The 26963-nt window shown below is 45.6% G+C and overlaps 1 protein-coding gene across 1 annotated transcript in view; it reads right to left on the bottom strand.

Moving 5' to 3' along the window:
- LOC122926309 (alpha-tectorin-like) overlaps window positions 1-26963 on the bottom strand; it is a 62288-nt gene that overhangs the window by 21043 nt on the left and 14282 nt on the right. Inside the window, exons 4-7 of the mRNA XM_044277682.1 lie at window positions 17197-17287; window positions 15434-15460; window positions 9902-10020; window positions 5522-5800 (exon numbers count right to left, since the gene is read on the bottom strand). Coding sequence (XP_044133617.1) covers window positions 5522-5800; window positions 9902-10020; window positions 15434-15460; window positions 17197-17239 — 468 coding nt within the window. The 5' untranslated portion in view covers window positions 17240-17287. The remainder of the gene's footprint in view (window positions 1-5521; window positions 5801-9901; window positions 10021-15433; window positions 15461-17196; window positions 17288-26963) is intronic.

The following is a 26963-nucleotide window of genomic DNA, read 5'->3' as shown; positions in this document are numbered from 1 at the left end:
GTTACGGGACCTCTCTCCTCTGCCTGGGTGCTGGGCCTAAATATATGCCAATGGACTGTTGCAGTGGTGGCTGACGTGAAGCCTCATTCTCTGCTATGACATGCAGACTGATTCTCTGCTGACATGAAGACAGATTCTCTGTTACGGGACCTCCCTCCTCTGCCTGGGTGCTGGGCCTAAATATATGCCAATGGACTGTTGCAGTGGTGGCTGACGTGAAGCCTCATTCTCTGCTATGACATGCAGACTAATTCTCTGCTGACATGAAGACAGATTCTCTGTTACGGGACCTCCCTCCTCTGCCTGTGTGTGTGCTGGGCCTAAATATATGCCAATGGACTGTTGCAGTGGTGGCTGACGTGAAGCCTCATTCTCTGCTATGACATGCAGACTAATTCTCTGCTGACATGAAGACAGATTCTCTGTTACGGGACCTCCCTCCTCTGCCTGGGTGCTGGGCCTAAATATATGCCAATGGACTGTTGCAGTGGTGGCTGACGTGAAGCCTCATTCTCTGCTATGACATGCAGACTAATTCTCTGCTGACATGAAGACAGATTCTCTGTTACGGGACCTCCCTCCTCTGCCTGGGTGCTGGGCCTAAATATATGCCAATGGACTGTTGCAGTGGTGGCTGACGTGAAGCCTGATTCTCTGCTATGACATGCAGACTGATTCTCTGCTGACATGAAGCCAGATTGTCTGTTACGGGACCTCTCTCCTCTGCCTGGGTGCTGGGCCTAAATATATGCCAATGGACTGTTGCAGTGGTGGCTGACGTGAAGCCTCATTCTCTGCTATGACATGCAGACTAATTCTCTGCTGACATGAAGACAGATTCTCTGTTACGGGACCTCTCTCCTCTGCCTGGGTGCCGGGGCCTAAATATCTGAGAATGGACTGTTCCAGTGGTGGGTGACGGGAAGCCAGATTCTCTGCTATGGAACCTCTCTCCAATTGATTTTGGTTAATTTTTATTTATTTAATTTTTATTTTAATTCATTTCCCTATCCACATTTGTTTGCAGGGGATTTACCTACATGTTGCTGCCTTTTGCAGCCCTCTAGCTCTTTCCTGGGCTGTTTTACAGCCTTTTTAGTGCCGAAAAGTTCGGGTCCCCATTGACTTCAATGGGGTTCGGGTTCGGGACGAAGTTCGGATCGGGTTCGGATCCCGAACCCGAACATTTCCGGGATGTTCGGCCGAACTTCTCGAACCCGAACATCCAGGTGTTCGCTCAACTCTATTGGTGATTAATATTCCCCCCTTACATAGAGTCCATCCGTTCACCTTTTCTGCGTCGCACAAAGACACGGTGGTTGGAACCAAAGATCTCAAATTTGGACTCATCAGACCAAAGCACAGATTTCCACTGGTCTAATGTCCATTCCTTGTGTTCTTTAGCCCAAACAAGTCTCTTCTGCTTGTTGCCTGTCCTTAGCAGTGGTTTCTTAGCAGATATTCTACCATGAAGGCCTGATTCACACAGTCTCCTCTTAACAGTTGTTCTAGAGATGTGTCTGCTGCTAGAACTCTGTGTGGCATTGACCTGGTCTCTAATCTGAGCTGCTGTTAACCTGCGATTTCTGAGGCTGGTGACTCGGATGAACTTATCCTCCGCAGCAGAGGTGACTCTTAGTCTTCCTTTCCTGGGTCCGCATGTCAGCCAGTTTCTTTGTAGCGCTTGATGGTTTTTGTGACTGCACTTGGGGACACTTTTCCCAATTTTTCGGACTGACTGACCTTCATTTCTTAAAGTAATGATGGCCACTCTTTTTTCTTTACTTAGCTGCTTTTTTCTTGCCATAATACAAATTCTAACAGTCTATTCAGTAGGACTATCAGCTGTGTATCCACCTGACTTCTCCACAACGCAACTGATGGTCCCAACCCCATTTATAAGGCAAGAAATCCCACTTATTAATCCTGACAGGGCACACCTGTGAAGTGAAGACCATTTCAGGTGACTACCTCTTGAAGCTCATCAAGAGTGTGCAAAGCAGTAATCAAAGCAAAAGGTGGCTACTTTGAAGAACCTAGAATATGACATATATTTTTAGTTGTTTCACACTTTTTTGTTATGTATATAATTCCACATGTATTAATTCATAGTTTTGATGCCTTCAGTGTGAATCTACAATTTTCAAGGTCATGAAAATAAAGAAAACTCTTTGAATGAGAAGGTGTGTCCAAACTTTTGGTCTGTACTGTATATATATAATACAGATAGTTAATGGGAGATAGTCAGTGTAGGTTAGATATATAGTGTCGATGGTAGATTCTGCTGTCCATACATTCATACAGACATAGTGCTGTGATGTCACAAGTTCGCAACAATACTTAGTGCACCAATCACTAATAAGTAGTCAGACCTGTAAAATGTAAAGTTGCACATATTGCAGCAAAATATTTGCATCATTGGTGCCGATTTCGCAATCGCAAACATATTGGAGCACTCTATCTGTATATAAAGCTATTGCAATGTTCTGCCGTGCCAACCATTTTATCCAGGAAACTTCTAGCAGCTTGAAAAATGTAGCTATAGTGAGCCACGCCTGTATTGCGCGCGCATTACGCAAATATTATATTGCCGATTTTTCGCGATCAAAAAAATTATCTCGAATTCGTGAATTCGCAAATATATGATAAATGTTCTACCAAATATTTGCTAAATATAGCAAATTCGGATATTGCACCTGCCACTCATCACTATTGCTAAAGCCAAAAAATAATCAGGAGTGGATCCAAAACAGAGATGACACATGAATCTAATATTTGCATGTCTTCTGTGTTTTGTACCCTCTCCTGCTTTTGGCTACCAAATACTAAGCCAATTCTGATGGGACCATACAGGCCTTACAGCTGCTACACAGACAGGATCCATTGCGCGTCTCATTTTTCCTTCCTTCTGACAGATCAGAAGAAAGGTCAAATAAATTATTATGTCAGCCAGGCCGAAAGGCAAAATAGTGGCCCAGTCATGAAGTGGGAGGGTGGGAACAGGATGAGAAGTCCACTGAGTGGCCCAATGACATAGTGTTGAGGTAGCAGCAGCATGAGGAGATCACAGAGTGGCCCATTTACATAGTGTTGAGGTGGCAGCAGAGTGGCAAGGTGACAGTGTGGAGGTGGCAGCAGCAGCAGCATGAGGAGGCTGCAGAGTGACCCAGTGACATATGTAACACCCCATAGTTGTGTTACCACTTCTGCAGCTTGCTACTGTCTTTATTGGTCTAACCTCATGTCATAATATGCATTTATTCCAGGTAATCCACACTGTGCATTTCTAATGTTATGTAACTGTTCATGTAATTTTCCTGGTTCACCAGCAAGTGGAGCAAATATGACAGAGCTATAGTTAGAGAGAGGGGAACTTAACATTCCATTCTAACCCCCTTCTGTAGGGGAGTGGTCCAGCCCTACTTCCTGCAGGAAGGGTGGGGCAGAGGTTCTAGTCAGTCAGCTTACCCCCAGCTAAGGAAAAGGTGTGCAGGGGCATGTCTCTGACGGATGTGCCCACGCAAGCCAGAGCACCTTAAGCTCTGTTCGCCATGGAGGCCAAAGCTTAAAGCCTCAGCAGCCAGGAGGAAAGTTCCCTGGCATAACCTAGAATCAGACTACAAAGTGAAGTGCAGCATACAGAAGAAGCAGAGTTATACAGCCAGCCTGTCAGTACAGCAGGTTCAGAGAGAAACAGATGTAGCAGAGTGGAGTTTGCCTGCCAGTTTCATACAAAAGCCTGCTCGAACCAAGACAAAGGCTGTAAATCGTTCTGGAGAACGTTTATGCAAAGTAAAGCTGCCATTAAATTTCATATCAAGGTCTAGACTCAAGTTATTCTTTTATCCCTCAATTATTCCCCCTATTTATTGCTTCGGACCCAAAGCCTGGGGTCCAGCCATGTCCATGTAGGAGCACTGTGACACACATAAAGAGACATTTTAGGCCGCAGTATACCACTTGGCATTTCCTACACCTGGGATGCGCATTATAGAGGGCCCTAGGGGGAGACACCCGTTGCACATAATCTTGATTTAGCAGCAGCATGAGGAAACCACAGAGTGGCAAGGTGACATAGTGCGTAGGTGGCAGCAGCAGCAACAGCATGAGGAGGCCACAGAGTGACCCATTGACATAGTGTGAAGGTGGCAGCAGCAGTATGAGGAGGCCACAGAGTGGCAAGGAGACATAGTGTGGACTTGGGACGAAGTGGATGACTGAGTCAACCATTCAAGAGCCGCTGGTCAAGACACGACTGCTAGCCGACACTGGGAGCTCAGTCCTCTGGAAGTGACCCCTGCTGCCACGCCCCCTTACTCTGCTGTGACCTGTGCCTGCACCAGAAACATTTAGGCCTCTGCACCTCCCCTGTGCAGGGCCTGACACTTCTCTGTCTGACATACTGTTAGATCAAATAAATACATCGAAAGAAAATTATTACACCCCAAAAAAGGCTGTCATTTTCTCACTTCACCACACAACGAAAAATAATATAATAATACTCCCCCCCCCCCACTAATACAAGCCAAAAAATGCTTTAGAACATATAACTGCACCACACAAGGGCTAATAAGACGTAGAGATATTTCCTAGTAATACACCCTGTTAATGGCTGTATCACACAGCACTTGCACCCCAATAACAAGAATGGTTTGCTGGAATTACAGAGGTATCATCTATTGCAAACCTGAAGACAGCAGTATAATGGCAATTTGGATCCGCAGTCAGTGCAGAAAGGTGTAATAGGATTGCTCAGGGGCGCACCAGGGGATTCACCTGTTCCCATGTGGGCCAGTCCAAACATGCTTCTCGCCTTTGTTTCCTAATCACACGGGGTAAGGGGTAAGGGGTGAATTTATCGTAAGGATATTATCTGAAGTCAGTTTGAGTTGAGTCCGCATTTGGCCACCACCCTATGAATGTAGCTTTGATTCCAGAGGCTGCAAGGAACGGCTAGTCAGTGGGGGTGTAGGGTGTCCGACCTCCACCAATCAGATACTGGTGATCTATTTTGGCAATAGTTGATCCATATCAGGAGCCTGGAAAACTCCTTTAAGATAGCAGTGGCATAGAGTGAACATGGTACAGTACCATACGGTGCATATATTACATCAGGGTGCACCACCAATGAGGCGAGTTGAGGCGATTGCCTCAGGCATCACCAGGTAGGGGCAAGAGGGGGGCAGCAGGGGGAGGATTATCTGTTTCTGCAGTATAGTATTGGGAAGCACAGTGGGCGCAGTATGTGGCGCTGTATTACCCTGTATGTTTTGTAGCTCTGTATGTAATGTTTTCCAAGTATGTCTTTAACAGGAGGGATGGAGGCAAGGGATAGGTAAAGAAATTGGCATTGGGGGGTTAATGGGGGGTTGGGGCACCATTTCAGTTTTAGGCTCAGGCAGCAGAACGGCTAGGTGCACCCCTGATTACCACTACAGGTATATAGTGTCCATACAATACCACCATCCAGTGCCCCGCATAATACCACAGGGCCACTTAACAGATTGGGATGAGTACGTACCCTGTTTGTCGCTGATTTGTAAAATGCAACTTTATCCCAGGTTGCTACCAGAACCCACTTTGGCGTGTAGCTAATTCCTGGGAAATACGATGCCAGGTCATTTGCATTCTGGGTTATCAGGCTGGAATTTTGGCTCATCCTGTAGTATATGTTCCCGGATATTTCATTATTCACATCAGCCCAAAATGGCGCCAGTAAGGTTCCATCAGCAAAGGGGAAACGTTGTATAAATGTGTTATTAAGAAGCACATCGAATGACAGGAGGCCATTGTTGTTCACCTGGGGCAAAAAATTTGAAAAATAAAGTTAGAATTGTTACATTTTTGCACATTGCATGTAGGCAACAGCCAATACTCACATATACAGTCCACATATATACAGTCAACACATATACTCACATGTACAATCCAAATATATACTCACATATACAGTTCACATATATACTCACATCTACATCCCACATATATACTCACATATACATTCCACATATACTCACATATACAGTCCACATACAGTACAGACCAAAAGTTTGGACACACCTTCTCATTCAAAGAGTTTTCTTTATTTTCATGACTATGAAAATTGTAGATTCACACTGAAGGCATCAAAACTATGAATTAACACATGTGGAATTATATACATAACAAAAAAGTGTGAAACAACTGAAAATATGTCATATTCTAGGTTCTTCAAAGTAGCCACCTTTTGCTTTGATTACTGCTTTGCACACTCTTGGCATTCTCTTGATGAGCTTCAAGAGGTAGTCACCTGAAATGGTCTTCCAACAGTCTTGAAGGAGTTCCCAGAGATGCTTAGCACTTGTTGGCCCTTTTGCCTTCACTCTGCGGTCCAGTTCACCCCAAACCATCTCAATTGGGTTCAGGTGACTGTGGAGGCCAGGTCATCTGGCGCAGCACCCCATCACTCTCCTATATGGTCAAATAGCCCTTACACAGCCTGGAGGTGTGTTTGGGGTCATTGTCCTCTTGAAAAATAAATGATGGTCCAACTAAATGCAAACCAGATAGAATAACATGCCGCTGCAAGATGCTGTGGTAGCCATGCTGGTTCAGTATGCCTTCAATTTTGAATAAATCCCCAACAGTGTCACCAGCAAAGCACCCCCACACCATCACACCTCCTCCTCCATGCTTCACGGTGGGAACCAGGCATGTAGAGTCCATCCGTTCACCTTTTCTGCGTCGCACAAAGACACGGTGGTTGGAACCAAAGATCTCCAATTTGGACTCATCAGACCAAAGCACAGATTTCCACTGGTCTAATGTCCATTCCTTGTGTTCTTTAGCCCAAACAAGTCTCTTCTGCTTGTTGCCTGTCCTTAGCAGTGGTTTCCTAGCAGATATTCTACCATGAAGACCTGATTCGCACAGTCTCCTCTTAAAGGGGTTGTCCAGGTTCAGAGCTGAACCTGGACAGCCCTCCATTTTCACCCCGGCAGCCCCCCTCACATGAGCATCGGAGCAGTTCATGCTCCGATGCTCTCCTTTGCCCTGCGCTAAATTGCACAGGGCAAAGGCATTTTTCTGAGTTCCGGTGACGTACCGGGCTCTCTATGGGGCTGACAGGAGCCCCGGTGACGTCACCGGCACTGATGGGCAAGATTTTACTGGCTAGGGCAGAGCTAAAGCCCGCCCCTCAGAGCCGGTGACGTCACCAAACACACTGCTGGGCGGAAGTTACCGCCCGGCAGTGTGTTATTGAAAACACAAGAGCCCGTGCCCTGCGCGATCTAGCACAGGGCAAGGGAGCGCATCGGAGCATGAGATGCTCCGATGCTAGGCTCAGGGGGGCTGCCGGGGTGAAAATAAGGGTATGTCCGGGTTCAGCTCTGAACCTGGACAACCTCTTTAACAGTTGTTCTAGAGATGTGTCTGCTGCTAGAACTCTGTGTGGCATTGACCTGGTCTCTAATTTGAGCAGCTGATGTTAACCTGCGATTTCTGAGGCTGTTGACTCGGATGAACTTATCCTCCGCAGCAGAGGTGACTCTTGGTCTTCCTTTCCTGGGGCGGTCCACATGTGAGCCAGTTTCTTTGTAGCGCTTGATGGTTTTTGTGACTGCACTTGGGGACACTTTCAAAGTTTTCCCAATTTTTCGGACTGACTGACCTTCATTTCTTAAAGTAATGATGGCCACTCGTTTTTCTTTACTTAGCTGCTTTTTTCTTGCCATAATACAAATTCTAACAGTCTATAGAGTAGGACTGTCAGCTGTGTATCCACCTGACTTCTCCACAACGCAACTGATGGTCCCAACCCCATTTTTAAGGCAAGAAATGCCACTTATTAAACCTGACAGGGCACACCTGTGAAGTGAAAACTATTTCAGGTGACTACCTCTTGAAGCTCATCAAGAGAATGCCAAGAGTGTGCAAAGCAGTAATCAAAGCAAAAGGTGGCTACTTTGAAGAACCTAGAATATGACATATTTTCAGTTGTTTCACACTTTTTTGTTATGTATATAATTCCACATGTGTTAATTCAAAGTTTTGATGCCTTCAGTGTGAATCTACAATTTTCATAGTCATGAAAATAAAGAAAACTCTTTGAATGAGAAGGTGTGTCCAAACTTTTGGTCTGTACTGTATATACTCAGATGTACAGTCCACATATATACTCAGATGTACAGTCCACATATATACTCACATGTACAGTCCACATATATACTCACATGTACAGTCCACATATAATCGCATATACAGTCCACATATATACTCACATGTACAGTCCACATATATACAGTGAGGAACAGAAGTATTTGAACACCCTGCGATTTTGCAAGTTCTCCCACTTAGAAATCATGGAGGGGTCTGAAATTCACATTGTAGGTGCATTCCCACTCTGAGAGACAGAATAAAATAAATAAATCAGGAAATAACATTGTATGATTTTTAAAGAATTTATTTGTCTTGCACTGCTGAACATAAGTATTTGAACACCTGAGAAACAGCAAGAATTCTGGCTCTCAAAGACCTGTTACTGTGCCTTTAAAAAGTCCACCTCTACTCCACTCATTAATCTAACTTAGTAGCACCTGTCTGAGCTCTTTAAAGACCCCTGTCCACCCCACAGTCAGTCAGGCGCCTACTACTACCATTGGCGAGACCAAAGAGCTGTCGAAAGACACGAGACAAAATTGTGGACCTCCAGAAGGCTGGAAAGGGCTACGGAGCAATTGCTAAGCAGCTTGGTGAAAATAGATCAACTGTTGGAGTAATTGTTAGAAAATAGGAGAGGCTAAAGACAACTGTCTGTCTCCCTTCGGACTGGGGCTCCATGCAAGATTTTACCTCGTGGGGTATCAAAGATGATAAGAAAGGTGAGGAATCAGCCCAGAACTACAAGGTAGGAGCTGGTAAATGACATGAAGAGAGCTGGGACCACAGTTTCAAAGGTTGCTGTCAGTAGAAAATTACGTAGTCATGGTTTCAAATCATGCATTGCACGGAAGGTTCCCCTGCTCAAGTCATCACATGTCCAGGCCCGTCTGAAGTTTGCCAATGACCATCTGGATGATCCAGAGGAGGCATGGGAGAAAGTCATGTGGTCAGAGGAGACCAAAGTAGAACCTTTTGTTCAAAACTTCAGTGTCGTGTTTGGAGGAAAAAGAAGGATGAGTTGCATCCCAAGAACACCATCCCTACTGTGAAGCATGGGGGTGGTAACATCATGCTTTGGGGGTGCTTTTCTGCGAAGGGGACAGGACGACTGCACTGTATTAAGGAGAGGATGAATGGGGCCATTTATTGTGAGATTTTGAGCAACAACCTCCTTCCCTCAGTCAGAGCATTGAAGATGGGTCGTGGCTGGGTCTTCCAACATGACAACGACCCGAAGCACACAGCCAGGATAACCAAGGAGTGGCTCCGTAAGAAGCATATCAAGGTTCTGGAGTGGCCTAGCCAGTCTCCAGACCTAAATCCAATAGAACATCTTTGGAGGGAGCTGAAACTCTGTGTTGCTCAGTGACAGCCCCGAAACCTGACAGATCTGGAGGATATCTGTGTGAAGGAGTGGGCCAAAATCCCTGCTGCAGTGTGTGCAAACCTGGTACAGGAAATGTTTGACCTCTGTAATTGCAAACAAAGGCTTCTGTACCAAATATTAACACAGATGTTCTCAGGTGTTCAAATACTTTTGTTCAGCAGTGCAAAACAAATAAATTCTTAAAAAATCATACAATGTGATTTCCTTAATTTTTGTTTTAAATTCTGTCTCTCAGAGTGGGAATGCACCTACAATGTGAATTTCAGACCCCCCCACCATGATTTCTAAGTGGGAGAACTTGCAAAATCGCTGGGTGTTCAAATAATTCTGTTCCTCACTGTACTCACATATACAGTCCACATATATACTCACATATATAGATAAATACTGCTTCCCGAAAACAGGGACTGTGGCTGTAATCGCACTGGATGCTCCATCATCTGCTTTCATGGTTTCTTTGTCCAGTGGAGCTCCATACGGATAGAGGACACCTCGATTTAAGAGAATTTATGAAGAAGCGACATTAGCCCAGCACAACAGAAAAATAACCCCCAATATGTCAGTTCCCATTCACAGGGGCTTTAGCCACTCCCCTTATCTGTACAGAAACACCCACTCATTTGCATAATCCTTGCCCTTTTTAAATTTAACCATGTAAATGCTTTAATAATTTTTTATCTAGGGTTCTCTCGATTCACATAATGCATTATGCTGTAGTCACCTCCAAAGATACAAATATTCTGACAACCAAACAATAACTCCGGGGTCCCACCTACTGCAGTAGGTGTCATCTATAAGGAAGATGGGTGTTCAAGCCCCATCAGGCACAAGGGCTCAAAATCGAACAATGTGAGGTGACATGGTATACTGCAGCGACATTAAAATTAGGCAAAACTGAAAGCAACACATCTCCTACAGTGCAACAATGCAGAAATATTCTCTGCACAGTGCAACACTGCAGAAATATTCTCTGCACAGTGCAACACTGCAGAAATATTCTCTGTACAGTGCAACACTGCAGAAATATTCTCTGTACAGTGCAACACTGCCGAATATACTCTGTACAGTGCAACACTGCCGAATATTCTCTGTACAGTGCAACACTGCCGAATATTCTCTGTACAGTGCAACACTGCCGAATATTCTCTGTACAGTGCAACACTGCCGAATATTCTCTGTACAGTGCAACACTGCCGAATATTCTCTGTACAGTGCAACACTGCAGAATATTCTCTGTACAGTGCAACACTGCCGAATATTCTCTGTACAGTGCAACACTGCAGAATATTCTCTATACAGTGCAACACTGCAGAATATTCTCTGTACAGTGAAAAAAAAGCAGCGGAAGTGGAGCGGGGTCAGAAGAGTTCTCAGACAGGGTGGACTGGCTATAGACCCTACAGGGGAACTTACCATTCGAAAGACCCCCAGGGACCACCCTGGTAAGTACTGATCTGAGGTTTCCCTCCTAAATCCTGAATTTACCTGTACTGCCATCCTAAGCCAAATGGAGTAGGAATACAGAGTGTGACACCTGGTGCAGCCACCACATAGGAAGAACATTTTGTGGTTCTGGGGCAGTATTTTATGATGATATTTGGCTCTAACTACTTGTGTTGACCCTACCCTAAGTCAATTTGGGCTCCACTATAAAAAAATAAGTTAAAAAAGTTTCACTTTTATTTTTATTTTTTTCCAGGTCTACTTTAGGTTCCCAGTCTGTGGAGTATAATACAAGATAAGTTATGTAATGTATGTACACACTGTCTGCACCAGCAGAATAGTGAGTGCAGCTCTGGAGTATAATACAGGATGTAACTCAGGATCAGTACAGGATAAGTAATGTATGTACACAGTGACTGCACCAGCAGAATAGTGAGTGCAGCTCTGGAGTATAATACAGGATGTAACTCAGGATCAGTACAGGATAAGTAATGTAATGTATGTACACACTGTCTGCACCAGCAGAATAGTGAGTGCAGCTCTGGAGTATAATACAGGATGTAACTCAGGATCAGTACAGGATAAGTAATGTAATGTATGTACACAGTGACTGCACCAGCTCTGGAGTATAATAAAGGATGTAACTCAGGATCAGTAAAGGATAAGTAATGTAATGTATGTACACAGTGACTGCACCAGCAGAATAGTGAGTGCAGCTCTGGAGTATAATACAGGATGTAACTCAGGATCAGTACAGGATAACTAATGTAAGGTATGTACACAGTGACTCCACCAGCAGAATAGTGAGTGCAGCTCTGGAGTATAACACAGGATGTAACTCAGGATCAGTACAGGATAAGTAATGTAATGTATGTACACACTGTCTGCACCAGCAGAATAGTGAGTGCAGCTCTGGAGTATAATACAGGATGTAACTCAGGATCAGTACAGGATAAGTAATGTAATGTATGTACACAGTGACTGCACCAGCTCTGGAGTATAATAAAGGATGTAACTCAGGATCAGTAAAGGATAAGTAATGTAATGTATGTACACAGTGACTGCACCAGCAGAATAGTGAGTGCAGCTCTGGAGTATAATACAGGATGTAACTCAGGATCAGTACAGGATAACTAATGTAAGGTATGTACACAGTGACTGCACCAGCAGAATAGTGAGTGCAGCTCTGGAGTATAATACAGGATGTAACTCAGTATCAGCACAAGATAAGTAATTTAATGTATGTACACAGTGACTGCACCAGCAGAATAGTGAGTTCAGCTCTGAAATATAATACAGGATGTAACTTAGGATGAGCACAGGATAAGTAATGTAATGTATGTACACAGTGACTGCACCAGCAGAATAGTGAGTGCAGCTCTGGAGTATAATACAGGATGTAACTCAGGATCAGTACAGGATAAGTAATGTATGTACACAGTGACTGCACCAGCAGAATAGTGAGTGCAGCTCTGAAGTATAATACAGGATGTAACTCAGGATCAGTACAGGATAAGTAATGTATGTACACAGTGACTGCACCAGCAGAATAGTGAGTGCAGCTCTGGAGTATAATACAGGATGTAACTCAGGATCAGTACAGGATAAGTAATGTAATGTATGTACACAGTGACTGCACCAGCAGAATAGTGAGTGCAGCTCTGGAATATAATACAGGATGTTACTCAGGATCAGCACAGAATAAGTAATGTAATGTATGTACACAGTGACTGCACCAGCAGAATAGTGAGTGCAGCTCTGGAGTATAATGCAGGATGTAACTCAGGATCAGTACAGGATAAGTAATGTAATGTATGTACACAGTGACTCCACCAGCAGAATAGCAAGTGCAGCTCTGGAGTAAAATACAGGATGTAACTTAGGATCAGTACAGGATAAGTAATGTAATGTGTCTACACAGTGACCCGGAGTATGTTACCAAACTCTTTTTCCCCGCTACCACATGTTAAGTGTATGTGTATTGTCCGTCTGTATAATTTCTGGTTAATATATGTATTTTCTAGGCCTGTTTTATATATTATGCTGTGATTTCCATGTGCACCAGCAGGTGGCAGCAGTATGTAGCAGGACCTTAGCCAGTTTAGTATTGCTAGACTGTAATAGTTCATTCCAGTTTAGTCCTCCCCCCTATGTAAGCAGAAGTGGGCCGGTTCCATGTCCTGTCTCATGAGGAGGAGAAGGAAGTTCTAGTTAGTGTACCAGCCACCCCAGCTAGGGGTAGGTTGTGTTAGTAGGAGCTCACAGAAAATAGGGATCCCAAACCAGGACCCTGTCTCGGTTGAGACCAGAGAACATTCCCAGCCTGAGCCATCAGCCTCAGCTGGTTGACAAGCAAGCAGCCACCTCCAGTCCTCCAGGAAGAACCATTCCCAGTGAGCAACACTGTGAGTACATATCCAGAGACCAGGAGAAGCCAAATTCCTCCTCAGTTAGTCAGGCCCACACCAAGCAGAAGACAGAGCAGAAGACAGATTCCTGCCAGATTCTCCATGCATATGATAAGAAGCAGAAGAGATATTGATCCCTGCCACATATTGCCAATACCTGCTGGGACCCAAGACTATTGCTGTAACTCGTATGGATTTATGCTGCTATTCAGTAAAGACAAGTTGGATTATATCACCAGTCTGGATCTCATTTACTGCTACCAAAGTTCCTCAATTACTCCTATTAACTACACTCAATTTATTGCAAGTGAGCCAGGATCCAGGCGTCCAGCCGTACCAAGGTAGGAGACACCGTTGACATTACACAGAGACACTATCCCCACTCTGGTATTCCTCAACTGGTACGTGAGTTATAACATCTTAAAGGGCCCTGCTACAGTACCTGCGCAAGCTGCAATTGGCGTCACGAACCAACCATAGACTTATATACATCTATCCTGACCCACTGCATAGTTGGCCACCGTATCACGATCCTGCTCATTGCAACTGCACCAGCAGAATAGTGAGTGCAGCTCTGGAGTATAATACAGGATGTAACTCAGGATCAGTACAGGATAAGTAATGTAATGTATGTACACAGTGACTCCACCAGCAGAATAGTGAGTGCAGCTCTGGAGTATAATACAGGATGTAACTCAGGATCAGTACAGGATAAGTAATGTAATGTATGTGCACAGTGACTGCACCAGCAGAATAGTGAGTGCAGCTCTGGAGTATAATACAGGATGTAACTCAGGATCAGTACAGGATAAGTAATGTATGTACACAGTGACTGCACCAGCAGAATAGTGGGTGCAGCTCTGGAGTATAATACAGGATGTAACTCAGGATCAGTACAGGATAAGTAATGTAATGTATGTACACAGTGACTGCACCAGCAGAATAGTGAGTGCAGCTCTGGAGTATAATACAGGATGTAACTCAGGATCAGTACAGGATAAGTAATGTATGTACACAGTGACTGCACCAGCAGAATAGTGAGTGCAGCTCTGGAGTATAATACAGGATGTAACTCAGGATTAGTAAAGATTAAAGGATTTGTCTAGGTTCGGAGCTGAACCCGGACATACCCTCATCTCCACTTATTTAGCTTATATGAGTGTTGGAGTGGAGAATTTCTTGCTCTGAAGCTCCCCCTTCTCCTGCATCTCACAGGGCAAGAGCTTTTTCTTTACTACTGATATGCTAGTCGGAGACTTCCGCTTAGTAGTGATCTAAATGACGTCACCGACACAAATGGTCTGTCTTATAGCAGTGCCGCAGGCTGTTCTAGAGCCTAGGGCAGCGCTATAGACTGTCCATTTGTGCCGGTGACGTCACCAGGGTCACTATTAGGTGGAAACCTCCGTCTAGAATATTGAGGAAGTAAACAAAACAGACCTTGCCCTGAGAGACGCAGCACAGAACAAGGGGGAGCATCGGAGAAAGGGCTCATGCACACAAACGTATTTTCTTTCCATGTCTGTTCTGTTTTTTTTGCGGACCAATACGAAACCATTCATTTCAATGGGTCCACAAAAAAAAACGGACGTTACTCCACGTGCATTTCATTTCCGTATGTCCATATGTCCGTTCTGCAAAAAAATAGAACATATCCTATTTTTGTCCGCATTACGAACAAGGATGGTACTATTCTATTAGGGGCCAGCTGTTCCATTCCGCAAAATATGGTCCTTTACGGTCCTTTTTTTTTGGTCCATTTACGGTCCTTTTTTTTGGGCGGACCGTAAAATACATGCAGTTGTGTGCATGAGCCCTGAGAAATGCTCAGATGCTCCACCTATACAAGCTAAATAAGTAAAGATGAGGTGAAGTGATATAATTTATGTAGATTACTATATCATTTGAAAAGCAGTAGATGTGAATGTATTTACGTATGAAAATAGTTTGTAAAATGTTTAAAAACCGAGTGACACATTAATAATATCCTTCTGATGGTTTCCTGCAGTTTTAGAGATATCTAAGCTTCTAGAAGTTCATACACTGGGCTTACCTGTGTTTTCTGATGCACTGTACTCAACTGAAACACAAGAACATTAATATTAATTCTTATTATACATTTGTAATCTGTTTATTTTTCTTTTCAGTATTAATAACAATGTCAGAGAACATATGACAAGTTCTAGATGGTATGAAATGATGACATTCTTCATGCCTGCAGCCACCACCAGGGGGAGCTTTGGTGTAGTAAGCTTTGTTAATGAGTTTCACTACAAATTTATTACTGGGACATTTTTAAAAAGACTCATAGAACACTGACTTCAAATATTGCCCTCATAAATCTCTCTCCCTCCAATATTTCTTAGCATATCCTGCTTGTTCATTGCCTGCTTTGGGAAATGTGATTTTAACAAGGCTTTCAAAGTTACAGAAAGCGATTTTCCATATACTGTACATTATTAGAGAATTGTAAGTTAATAGTAGAGGGTCCCTGTTCAGGGTCCTCATCTTTTGGCCACTGTGGAGAGGAATTACTCACCATGGAGACCTTGTCCTGCCCTGCATTACACAGAGACTCCACCAGCAGAATAGTGAGTGCAGCTCTGAAGTTTAATACAGTATGTAACTCAGGATCAGTACAGGATAAGTAATGTATTTACACAATGACTCATCCAGCAGAATAGTGAGTGCAGCTCCGGAGTATAATACAGGGTGTAACTCAGGATCAGTACAGGATACGTAATGTATGTAACAGTGACTCCACCAATAGAATAGTGAGTGCAGCTCTGGAGTATAATACAGGATGTAACTCAGGATCAGTACAGGATATGTAATGTAATGTATGTACACAGTGACTTCACCAGCAGAATAGAGAGTGCAGCTCTGGAGTATAATACAGGATGTAACTCAGGACCAGTACAGGGTAAGTAATGTAATGTATGTGCACAGTGACTCCACCAGCAGAATAGTGAGTGCAGCTCTGGAGTATAATACAGGATGTAACTCAGGATCAGTACAGGATAAGTAATGTAATGTATGTACACAGTGACTGCACCAGCAGAACAGTGAGTGCAGCTCTGGAGTATAATACAGGATGTAACTCAGGATCAGTACAGGATAAGTAATGTATGTACACAGTGACTGCACCAGCAGAATAGTGAGTGCAGCTATGGAGTATAATACAGGATGTAACTCAGGATCAGTACAGGATGTTATGTAATGTATGTACACAGTGACTCCACCAGCAGAATAGTGAGTGCAGCTCTGGAGTATAATACAGGATGTAACTCAGGATCAGTACAGGATAAGTAATGTAATGTATGTGCACAGTGACTCCACCAGCAGAATAGTGAGTGCAGCTCTGGAGTATAATACAGGATGTAACTCAGGATCAGTACAGGATAAGTAATGTAATGTATGTGCACAGTGACTCCACCAGCAGAATAGTGAGTGCAGCTCTGGAGTATAGTACAGGATGTAACTCAGGATCAGTACAGGATAAGTAATGTATGTACACAGTGACTGCCCCAGCAGAATAGTGAGTGCAGCTCTGGAGTATAATACAGGATGTAACTCAGGATAAGTACAGGATAAGTAATGTAATGTATGTACACAGTGACTGCACCAGCAGAATAGTGAGTGCAGCTCTGGAGTATAATACAGGATGTAATTTAGTATCAGTTCAGGATAAGTAATGTAATGACAGCATTTTATCAAAATTACATGAGCATTAAAATGGTGTTTAATTGACAAATGATAACATTATCTATTCTATATGCAACTTGTATGCACCGAAAAGAGCTGAAATATACTCACCGATCACTAAAAGAAGGAAGATAACAGCAGGATTCATTTTCATGTGACTGAAGCCAGGCAATGATAGATGATAGGGGTGTTAGTTTTGTACCTAAAAGTACAAAACAATATATTATTTTTATAGCCACAAAAGCTAATAACCTAATTATAATGCGTAAAATAGCGTCAAACTGTTAAGTAATTATAAATTATCTAAGTCTGGCAGCATCGCACTGCGTCGTCAGCATTCTGGGCGCTTTTATTAGTTTCTTCCCTTCTCTATCCTTCCTGCATGTCCGTCAGTCTTGTACACGTTGCTCAGGCAGGGGCATGGCTATATGGAAAGTGCTGGCTGGTAACGTGCCCAAGTACTAGACGAGAGCAACAAGCCAATGTGCTAGGGCAGGAATTTTAGCTAGATACTTCTGCACTGAGACACCTTTAGGGATGCTCACATGGCAGCCCTCAGACAAGCCATAGTACCAGGGACTCCCCCTCTTATGGCTAGCATTCATTTCACTGGAAGGTGAGCTCAGGCAGAAACACATCTACTAACCTTTTCAACATGAGATGCATTTTATTACTGTACTTTGGAGGCACATTATTTAAAGAGCGTTAATGAAAGATGTTACATAAATTGTATATCACTGTACTAACCGTTCCCGCCACTAGGTGGTGCTGTAGACATGGACATAACATCACAGGAAATAAGAATGTGCTGCCGGGACATGGTCATGTGACCAAAGTCCAGAACAAAAGATGGGGGTGATAAAAGCAAAAGGAACACATTGCAAAATCACAGCGGCCTTCATAAATGAGATGCAAACTGCATAATATATCCCCTTTAAATGGGGTCTTTCACTGAATGTGATATGCATGTCTGAAAGGTGTATATCAGGAGAAGAGGGGTGCTGAGATCCCCATTGTGCAAAGCAAGGCATCTGGTCCTGACCACAAATAGAATGCAAGATGGGAAGAGACAACCTTTCCATTGAAGTCTATAGGTGTTACATCAACCGTCAAGCACCCATGTCTCCCAGGTCCTGGGTACTATATTAGATTCAGGCATGTGAATGCTGGAGAAGGCCGTATTTTACGAAGTTAAGGGACTTTTTTTATACTGTTGACCTCTCCTCAGGATAGGTCATCAATATGAGATCAGTGGGGGTCTGACTTCCATCATCCCTGCCTTTCAGCTAATCGCCGGCGCCGTACATTGTATAACAGCTGTACTTGGTATCAGAGCCCAACCCCATTCATTTAAATGAGGCAGAGCTGCGCCTAGGCCATGCGACCGATGACCGTGACATCATTGGATTGGGTACGCTGTTCCCTCTCCATTCACTGCTATGAGACAGCCAGTGCTCTGCTATTTTTGGGAACTCCCATAGTAGTGAGCGGAGGGTGGCCACACAAATGCATTGTGCTTTCCTTCCCTTCATGGGATCCTTTTCTTGAGATAGGAGCAGGTCCCAGGTGGTGATGGTTTCCAAGAATGGGGAACTTCGGCATTTGCACCAACTGGTCACGTTGGTCAAGATTTGAATAATGCATGGAAAAACCCAAAGAATTAGTGGGGTATCATGAGTAGCTTTAATGAGTTAATGACACCTGTGTTTTCCTGCCTTCTAAGAGTATTGAGAATGTGTTTGACTCAAGAAGGTGCCGCAACAAATCTGGCCAGTAGGGATGAGCGAACTCGAACTGTATAGTTCGGGTTCGTACCGAATTTTGGGGTGTCCGTGACACGGACCCGAACCCGGACATTTTCGTAAAAGTCCGGGTTCGGGTTCGGTGTTCGTCGCTTTCTTGGCGCTTTTGTGACGCTTTCTTGGCGCTTTTTGAAAGGCTGCAAAGCAGCCAATCAACAAGCGTCATACTACTTGCCCCAAGAGGCCGTCACAGCCATGCCTACTATTGGCATGGCTGTGATTGGCCAGAGCACCATGTGACCCAGCCTCTATTTAAGCTGGAGTCACATAGCGCCGCCCGTCACTCTGCTCTGATTAGCGTAGGGAGAGGTTGCGGATGCGACAGTAGGGCGAGATTAGGCAGATTAACTCCTCCAAAGGACTTCACTTGATTAATCGATCGATCTGCAGCTGTGCATCATTGAGCTGCTGAAATTCAAATGCTCACTCACTGTTTTTAGGCTGCCCAGACCGTTTGTCAGTCACTTTTTTCTGGGGTGATCGGCGGCCATTTTGTGTCTTGTGCGGTGCTGCGACCAAGTGCATCCAAGCTGCGACCAAGTGCATTTAACCCTCAATGGTGTGGTTGTTTTTTGGCTAAAGCCTACATCAGGGTGAAGCTGTCACACCAAGTGCATTTAACCAGCAATAGTCTGTTCATTTTTTTGGCCATATACTAAATCAGGGGCAAGCTGCGCCTGTCACCAAGTGCATTTAACCCTCAATGGTGTGGTTGTTTTTTGGCTAAAGCCTACATCAGGGTGAAGCTGTCACACCAAGTGCATTTAACCAGCAATAGTCTGTTCATTTTTTGGCCATATACTACATCAGGGGCAAGCTGCGCCCGTCACCAAGTGCATTTAACCCTCAGTAGTGTGGTGCGTCAAGCTGTGACACCAAGTGCATTTAACCAGCAATAGTCTGTTCATTTTTTGGCCATATACTAAATCAGGGGCAAGCTGCGCCCGTCACCAAGTGCATTTAACCAGCAATAGTGTGGTTATTTTTTGGCCATATCCCAGTCTAATTCTGTCACTAAATCCATACCGGTCACCCAGCGCCTAAATACTAGGCCTCAAATTTATATCCCGCTAAATCTCTCGTTACCGCTGTACTGTTGTGGCTGGGAAAGTTATTTAGTGTCCGTCAAAGCACATTTTTTGTTCTGGGTTGAAGTACAATTCCCAATTTAGCAATTTCATAATTTAGTGGTTCCTGCTATATCAGAGCTATTTGAAATCTATCCCTAAAAGGGTATATAATATTCAAGGTGCACATTGGGTCATTCAGAATAACTTCACACACACCCGCTACTGTGTATTTCCAAGTCTAATTCTGTCACTAAACCCATACCTGTCACCCAGCGCCTAAATACTAGGCCTCAAATTTATATCCCGCTAAATCTCTCGTTACCGCTGTACTGTTGTGGCTGGGAAAGTTATTTAGTGTCCGTCAAAGCACATTTTTTGTTCTGGGTTGAAGTACAATTCCCAATTTAGCAATTTCATAATTTAGTGGTTCCTGCTATATCAGAGCTATTTGAAATCTATCCCTAAAAGGGTATATAATATTCAAGGTGCACATTGGGTCATTCAGAATAACTTCACACACACCCGCTACTGTGTATTTCCAAGTCTAATTCTGTCACTAAACCCATACCTGTCACCCAGCGCCTAAATACTAGGCCTCAAATTTATATCCTGCTAAATCTCTCGTTAACGCTGTCCTGTTGTGGCTGGGAAAGTTATTTAGTGTCCGTCAAAGCACATTTTTTGTTCTGGGTTTAAATACAATTCCCAATTTAACAATTTCATAATTTAGTGGTTTCTGCTATATCAGAGCTATTTGAAATCTATCCCTAAAAGGGTATATAATATTCAAGGTGCACATTGGGTCATTCAGAATAACTTCACACACACCCGCTACTGTGTATTTCTAAGTCTAATTCTGTCACTAAACCCATACCTGTCACCCAGCGCCTAAATACTAGGCCTCAAATTTATATCCTGCTAAATCTCTCGTTAACGCTGTCCTGTTGTGGCTGGGAAAGTTATTTAGTGTCCGTCAAAGCACATTTTTTGTTCTGGGTTTAAATACAATTCCCAATTTAACAATTTCATAATTTAGTGGTTTCTGCTATATCAGAGCTATTTGAAATCTATCCCTAAAAGGGTATATAATATTCAAGGTGCACATTGGGTCATTCAGAATAACTTCACACACACCCGCTACTGTGTATTTCCAAGTCTAATTCTGTCACTTAACCCATACCTGTCACCCAGCGCCTAAATACTAGGCCTCAAATTTATATCCTGCTAAATCTCTCGTTAACGCTGTCCTGTTGTGGCTGGGAAAGTTATTTAGTGTCCGTCAAAGCACATTTTTTGTTCTGGGTTTAAATACAATTCCCAATTTAACAATTTCATAATTTAGTGGTTTCTGCTATATCAGAGCTATTTGAAATCTATCCCTAAAAGGGTATATAATATTCAAGGTGCACATTGGGTCATTCAGAATAACTTCACACACACCCGCTTCTGTGCATTTCCAAGTCTAATTCTGTCACTAAATCCATACCGGTCACCCAGCGCCTAAATACTAGGCCTCAAATTTATATCCCGCTGAATTTGAATACAATACATTGGGCCAAATAATATATTTGTTGTTGTGGTGAACCATAACAATGAGAAAAACATCTAGTAAGGGACGCGGACGTGGACATGGTCGTGGTGGTGTTAGTGGACCCTCTGGTGCTGGGAGAGGACGTGGCCGTTCTGCCACATCCACACGTCCTAGTGTACCAACTACCTCAGGTCCCAGTAGCCGCCAGAATTTACAGCGATATATGGTGGGGCCCAATGCCGTTCTAAGGATGGTAAGGCCTGAGCAGGTACAGGCATTAGTCAATTGGGTGGCCGACAGTGGATCCAGCACGTTCACATTATCTCCCACCCAGTCTTCTGCAGAAAGCGCACAGATGGCGCCTGAAAACCAACCCCATCAGTCTGTCACATCACCCCCATGCATACCAGGGAAACTGTCTCAGCCTCAAGTTATGCAGCAGTCTCTTATGCTGTTTGAAGACTCCGCTGGCAGGGTTTCCCAAGGGCATCCACCTAGCCCTTCCCCAGCGGTGAAAGACATAGAATGCACTGACGCACAACCACTTATGTTTCCTGATGATGAGGACATGGGAATACCACCTCAGCATGTCTCTGATGATGACGAAACACAGGTGCCAACTGCTGCGTCTTTCTGCAGTGTGCAGACTGAACAGGAGGTCAGGGATCAAGACTGGGTGGAAGACGATGCAGGGGACGATGAGGTCCTAGACCCCACATGGAATGAAGGTCGTGCCACTGACTTTCACAGTTCGGAGGAAGAGGCAGTGGTGAGACCGAGCCAACAGCGTAGCAAAAGAGGGAGCAGTGGGCAAAAGCAGAACACCCGCCGCCAAGAGACTCCGCCTGCTACTGACCGCCGCCATCTGGGACCGAGCACCCCAAAGGCAGCTTCAAGGAGTTCCCTGGCATGGCACTTCTTCAAACAATGTGCTGACGACAAGACCCGAGTGGTTTGCACGCTGTGCCATCAGAGCCTGAAGCGAGGCATTAACGTTCTGAACCTGAGCACAACCTGCATGACCAGGCACCTGCATGCAAAGCATGAACTGCAGTGGAGTAAACACCTTAAAACCAAGGAAGTCACTCAGGCTCCCCCTGCTACCTCTTCTGCTGCTGCCGCCTCGGCCTATTCTGCTGCTGCCGCCTCGGCCTCTTCCTCCGCCTCTGGAGGAACGTTGGCACCTGCCGCCCAGCAAACAGGGGATGTACCACCAACACCACCACCACCACCTCCGTCACCAAGCGTCTCAACCATGTCACACGCCAGCGTTCAGCTCTCCATCTCACAAACATTTGATAGAAAGCGTAAATTCCCACCTAGCCACCCTCGATCCCTGGCCCTGAATGCCAGCATTTCTAAACTACTGGCCTATGAAATGCTGTCATTTAGGCTGGTGGACACAGACAGCTTCAAACAGCTCATGTCGCTTGCTGTCCCACAGTATGTTGTTCCCAGCCGGCACTACTTCTCCAAGAGAGCCGTGCCTTCCCTGCACAACCAAGTATCCGATAAAATCAAGTGTGCACTGCGCAACGCCATCTGTAGCAAGGTCCACCTAACCACAGATACGTGGACCAGTAAGCACGGCCAGGGACGCTATATCTCCCTAACTGCACACTGGGTAAATGTAGTGGCAGCTGGGCCCCAGGCGGAGAGCTGTTTGGCGCACGTCCTTCCGCCGCCAAGGATCGCAGGGCAACATTCTTTGCCTCCTGTTGCCACCTCCTCCTTCTCGGCTTCCTCCTCCTCTTCTTCCACCTGCTCATCCAGTCAGCCACACACCTTCACCACCAACTTCAGCACAGCCCGGGGTAAACGTCAGCAGGCCATTCTGAAACTCATATGTTTGGGGGACAGGTCCCACACCGCACAGGAGTTGTGGCGGGGTATTGAACAACAGACCGACGAGTGGTTGCTGCCGGTGAGCCTCAAGCCCGGCCTGGTGGTGTGTGATAATGGGCGAAATCTCGTTGCAGCTCTGGGACTAGCCAATTTGACGCACATCCCTTGCTTGGCGCATGTGCTGAATTTGGTGGTGCAGAAGTTCATTCACAACTACCCCGACATGTCAGAGCTGCTGCATAAAGTGCGGGCCGTCTGTTCGCGCTTCCGGCGTTCACATCCTGCTGCTGCTCGCCTGTCTGCGCTACAGCGTAACTTCGGCCTTCCCGCTCACCGCCTCATATGCGACGTGCCCACCAGGTGGAACTCCACCTTGCACATGCTGGACAGACTGTGCGAGCAGCAGCAGGCCATAGTGGAGTTTCAGCTGCAGCACGCACGGGTCAGTCGCACTACAGAACAGCACCACTTCACCACCAATGACTGGGCCTCCATGCGAGACCTGTGTGCCCTGTTGCGCTGTTTCGAGTACTCCACCAACATGGCCAGTGGCGATGACACCGTTATCAGCGTTACAATACCACTTCTATGTCTCCTTGAGAAAACACTTAGGGCGATGATGGAAGAGGAGGTGGCCCAGGAGGAGGAGGAGGAGGAGGAGGAAGAGGGGTCATTTTTAGCACTTTCAGGCCAGTCTCTTCGAAGTGACTCAGAGGGAGGTTTTTGGCAACAGCAGAGGCCAGGTACAAATGTGGCCAGACAGGGCCCACTACTGGAGGACGAGGAGGACGAGGATGAGGAGGAGGTGGAGGAGGATGAGGATGAAGCATGGTCACAGCGGGGTGGCACCCAACGCAGCTCGGGTCCATCACTGGTGCGTGGCTGGGGGGAAAGGCAGGACGATGACGATACGCCTCCCACAGAGGACAGCTTGTCCTTACCCCTGGGCAGCCTGGCACACATGAGCGACTACATGCTGCAGTGCCTGCGCAACGACAGCAGAGTTGCCCACATTTTAACCTGTGCGGACTACTGGGTTGCCACCCTGCTGGATCCACGCTACAAAGACAATGTGCCCACCTTACTTCCTGCACTGGAGCGTGATAGGAAGATGCGCGAGTACAAGCGCACGTTGGTAGACGCGCTACTGAGAGCATTCCCAAATGTCACAGGGGAACAAGTGGAAGCCCAAGGCCAAGGCAGAGGAGGAGCAAGAGGTCGCCAAGGCAGCTGTGTCACGGCCAGCTCCTCTGAGGGCAGGGTTAGCATGGCAGAGATGTGGAAAACTTTTGTCAACACGCCACAGCTAACTGCACCACCACCTGATACGCAACGTGTTAGCAGGAGGCAACATTTCACTAACATGGTGGAACAGTACGTGTGCACACCCCTCCACGTACTGACTGATGGTTCGGCCCCATTCAACTTCTGGGTCTCTAAATTGTCCACGTGGCCAGAGCTAGCCTTTTATGCCTTGGAGGTGCTGTCCTGCCCGGCGGCCAGCGTTTTGTCTGAACGTGTATTCAGCACGGCAGGGGGCGTCATTACAGACAAACGCAGCCGCCTGTCTACAGCCAATGTGGACAAGCTGACGTTCATAAAAATGAACCAGGCATGGATCCCACAGGACCTGTCCGTCCCTTGTCCAGATTAGACATTAACTACCTCCCCATAACCATATATTATTGGACTCCAGGGCACTTCCTCATTCAATCCTATTTTTATTTTCATTTTACCATTATATTGCGAGGCTACCCAAAGTTGAATGAACCTCTCCTCTGCCTGTGTGCTAGGCCTAAATATATGCCAATGGACTGTTGCAGTGGTGGCTGACATGAAGCCTGATTCTCTGCTATGACATGCAGACTAATTCTCTGCTGACATGAAGCCAGATTGTCTGTTACGGGACCTCTCTCCTCTGCCTGGGTGCTGGGCCTAAATTTATGACAATGGACTGTTGCAGTGGTGGCTGACGTGAAGCCTGATTCTCTGCTATGACATGCAGACTGATTCTCTGCTGACATGAAGCCAGATTGTCTGTTACGGGACCTCTCTGCTCTGCCTGTGTGCTAGGCCTAAATATATGCCAATGGACTGTTGCAGTGGTGGGTGACGTGAAGCCTCATTCTCTGCTATGACATGCAGACTGATTCTCTGCTGACATGAAGCCAGATCGTCTGTTACGGGACCTCTCTGCTCTGCCTGTGTGCTAGGCCTAAATATATGCCAATGGACTGTTGCAGTGGTGGGTGACGTGAAGCCTCATTCTCTGCTATGACATGCAGACTGATTCTCTGCTGACATGAAGCCAGATCGTCTGTTACGGGACCTCTCTGCTCTGCCTGTGTGCTAGGCCTAAATATATGCCAATGGACTGTTGCAGTGGTGGGTGACGTGAAGCCTCATTCTCTGCTATGACATGCAGACTGATTCTCTGCTGACATGAAGCCAGATTGTCTGTTACGGGACCTCTCTCCTCTGCCTGTGTGCTAGGCCTAAATATATGCCAATGGACTGTTGCAGTGGTGGCTGACGTGAAGCCTCATTCTCTGCTATGACATGCAGACTGATTCTCTGCTGACATGAAGCCAGATCGTCTGTTACGGGACCTCTCTGCTCTGCCTGTGTGCTAGGCCTAAATATATGCCAATGGACTGTTGCAGTGGTGGGTGACGTGAAGCCTCATTCTCTGCTATGACATGCAGACTGATTCTCTGCTGTCATGAAGCCAGATTGTCTGTTACGGGACCTCTCTGCTCTGCCTGTGTGCTAGGCCTAAATATATGCCAATGGACTGTTGCAGTGGTGGGTGACGTGAAGCCTCATTCTCTGCTATGACATGCAGACTGATTCTCTGCTGACATGAAGCCAGATTGTCTGTTACGGGACCTCTCTCCTCTGCCTGGGTGCTGGGCCTAAATTTATGACAATGGACTGTTGCAGTGGTGGCTGACGTGAAGCCTGATTCTCTGCTATGACATGCAGACTGATTCTCTGCTGACATGAAGCCAGATTGTCTGTTACGGGACCTCTCTCCTCTGCCTGGGTGCTGGGCCTAAATTTATGACAATGGACTGTTGCAGTGGTGGCTGACGTGAAGCCTGATTCTCTGCTATGACATGCAGACTGATTCTCTGCTGACATGAAGCCAGATCCTCTGTTACGGGACCTCTCTCCTCTGCCTGGGTGCTGGGCCTAAATTTATGACAATGGACTGTTGCAGTGGTGGCTGACGTGAAGCCTGATTCTCTGCTATGACATGCAGACTGATTCTCTGCTGACATGAAGCCAGATTGTCTGTTACGGGACCTCTCTGCTCTGCCTGTGTGCTAGGCCTAAATATATGCCAATGGACTGTTGCAGTGGTGGGTGACGTGAAGCCTCATTCTCTGCTATGACATGCAGACTGATTCTCTGCTGACATGAAGCCAGATCGTCTGTTACGGGACCTCTCTGCTCTGCCTGTGTGCTAGGCCTAAATATATGCCAATGGACTGTTGCAGTGGTGGGTGACGTGAAGCCTCATTCTCTGCTATGACATGCAGACTGATTCTCTGCTGACATGAAGCCAGATCGTCTGTTACGGGACCTCTCTGCTCTGCCTGTGTGCTAGGCCTAAATATATGCCAA

Source organism: Bufo gargarizans, chromosome 2 (assembly GCF_014858855.1).
Source record: "Bufo gargarizans isolate SCDJY-AF-19 chromosome 2, ASM1485885v1, whole genome shotgun sequence".
In the NCBI taxonomy this organism is placed as follows: Eukaryota; Metazoa; Chordata; class Amphibia; order Anura; family Bufonidae; genus Bufo; species Bufo gargarizans.
Note: the sequence above shows the minus strand (reverse complement) of the source record. Positions and strands in the feature narration are given on the sequence as shown.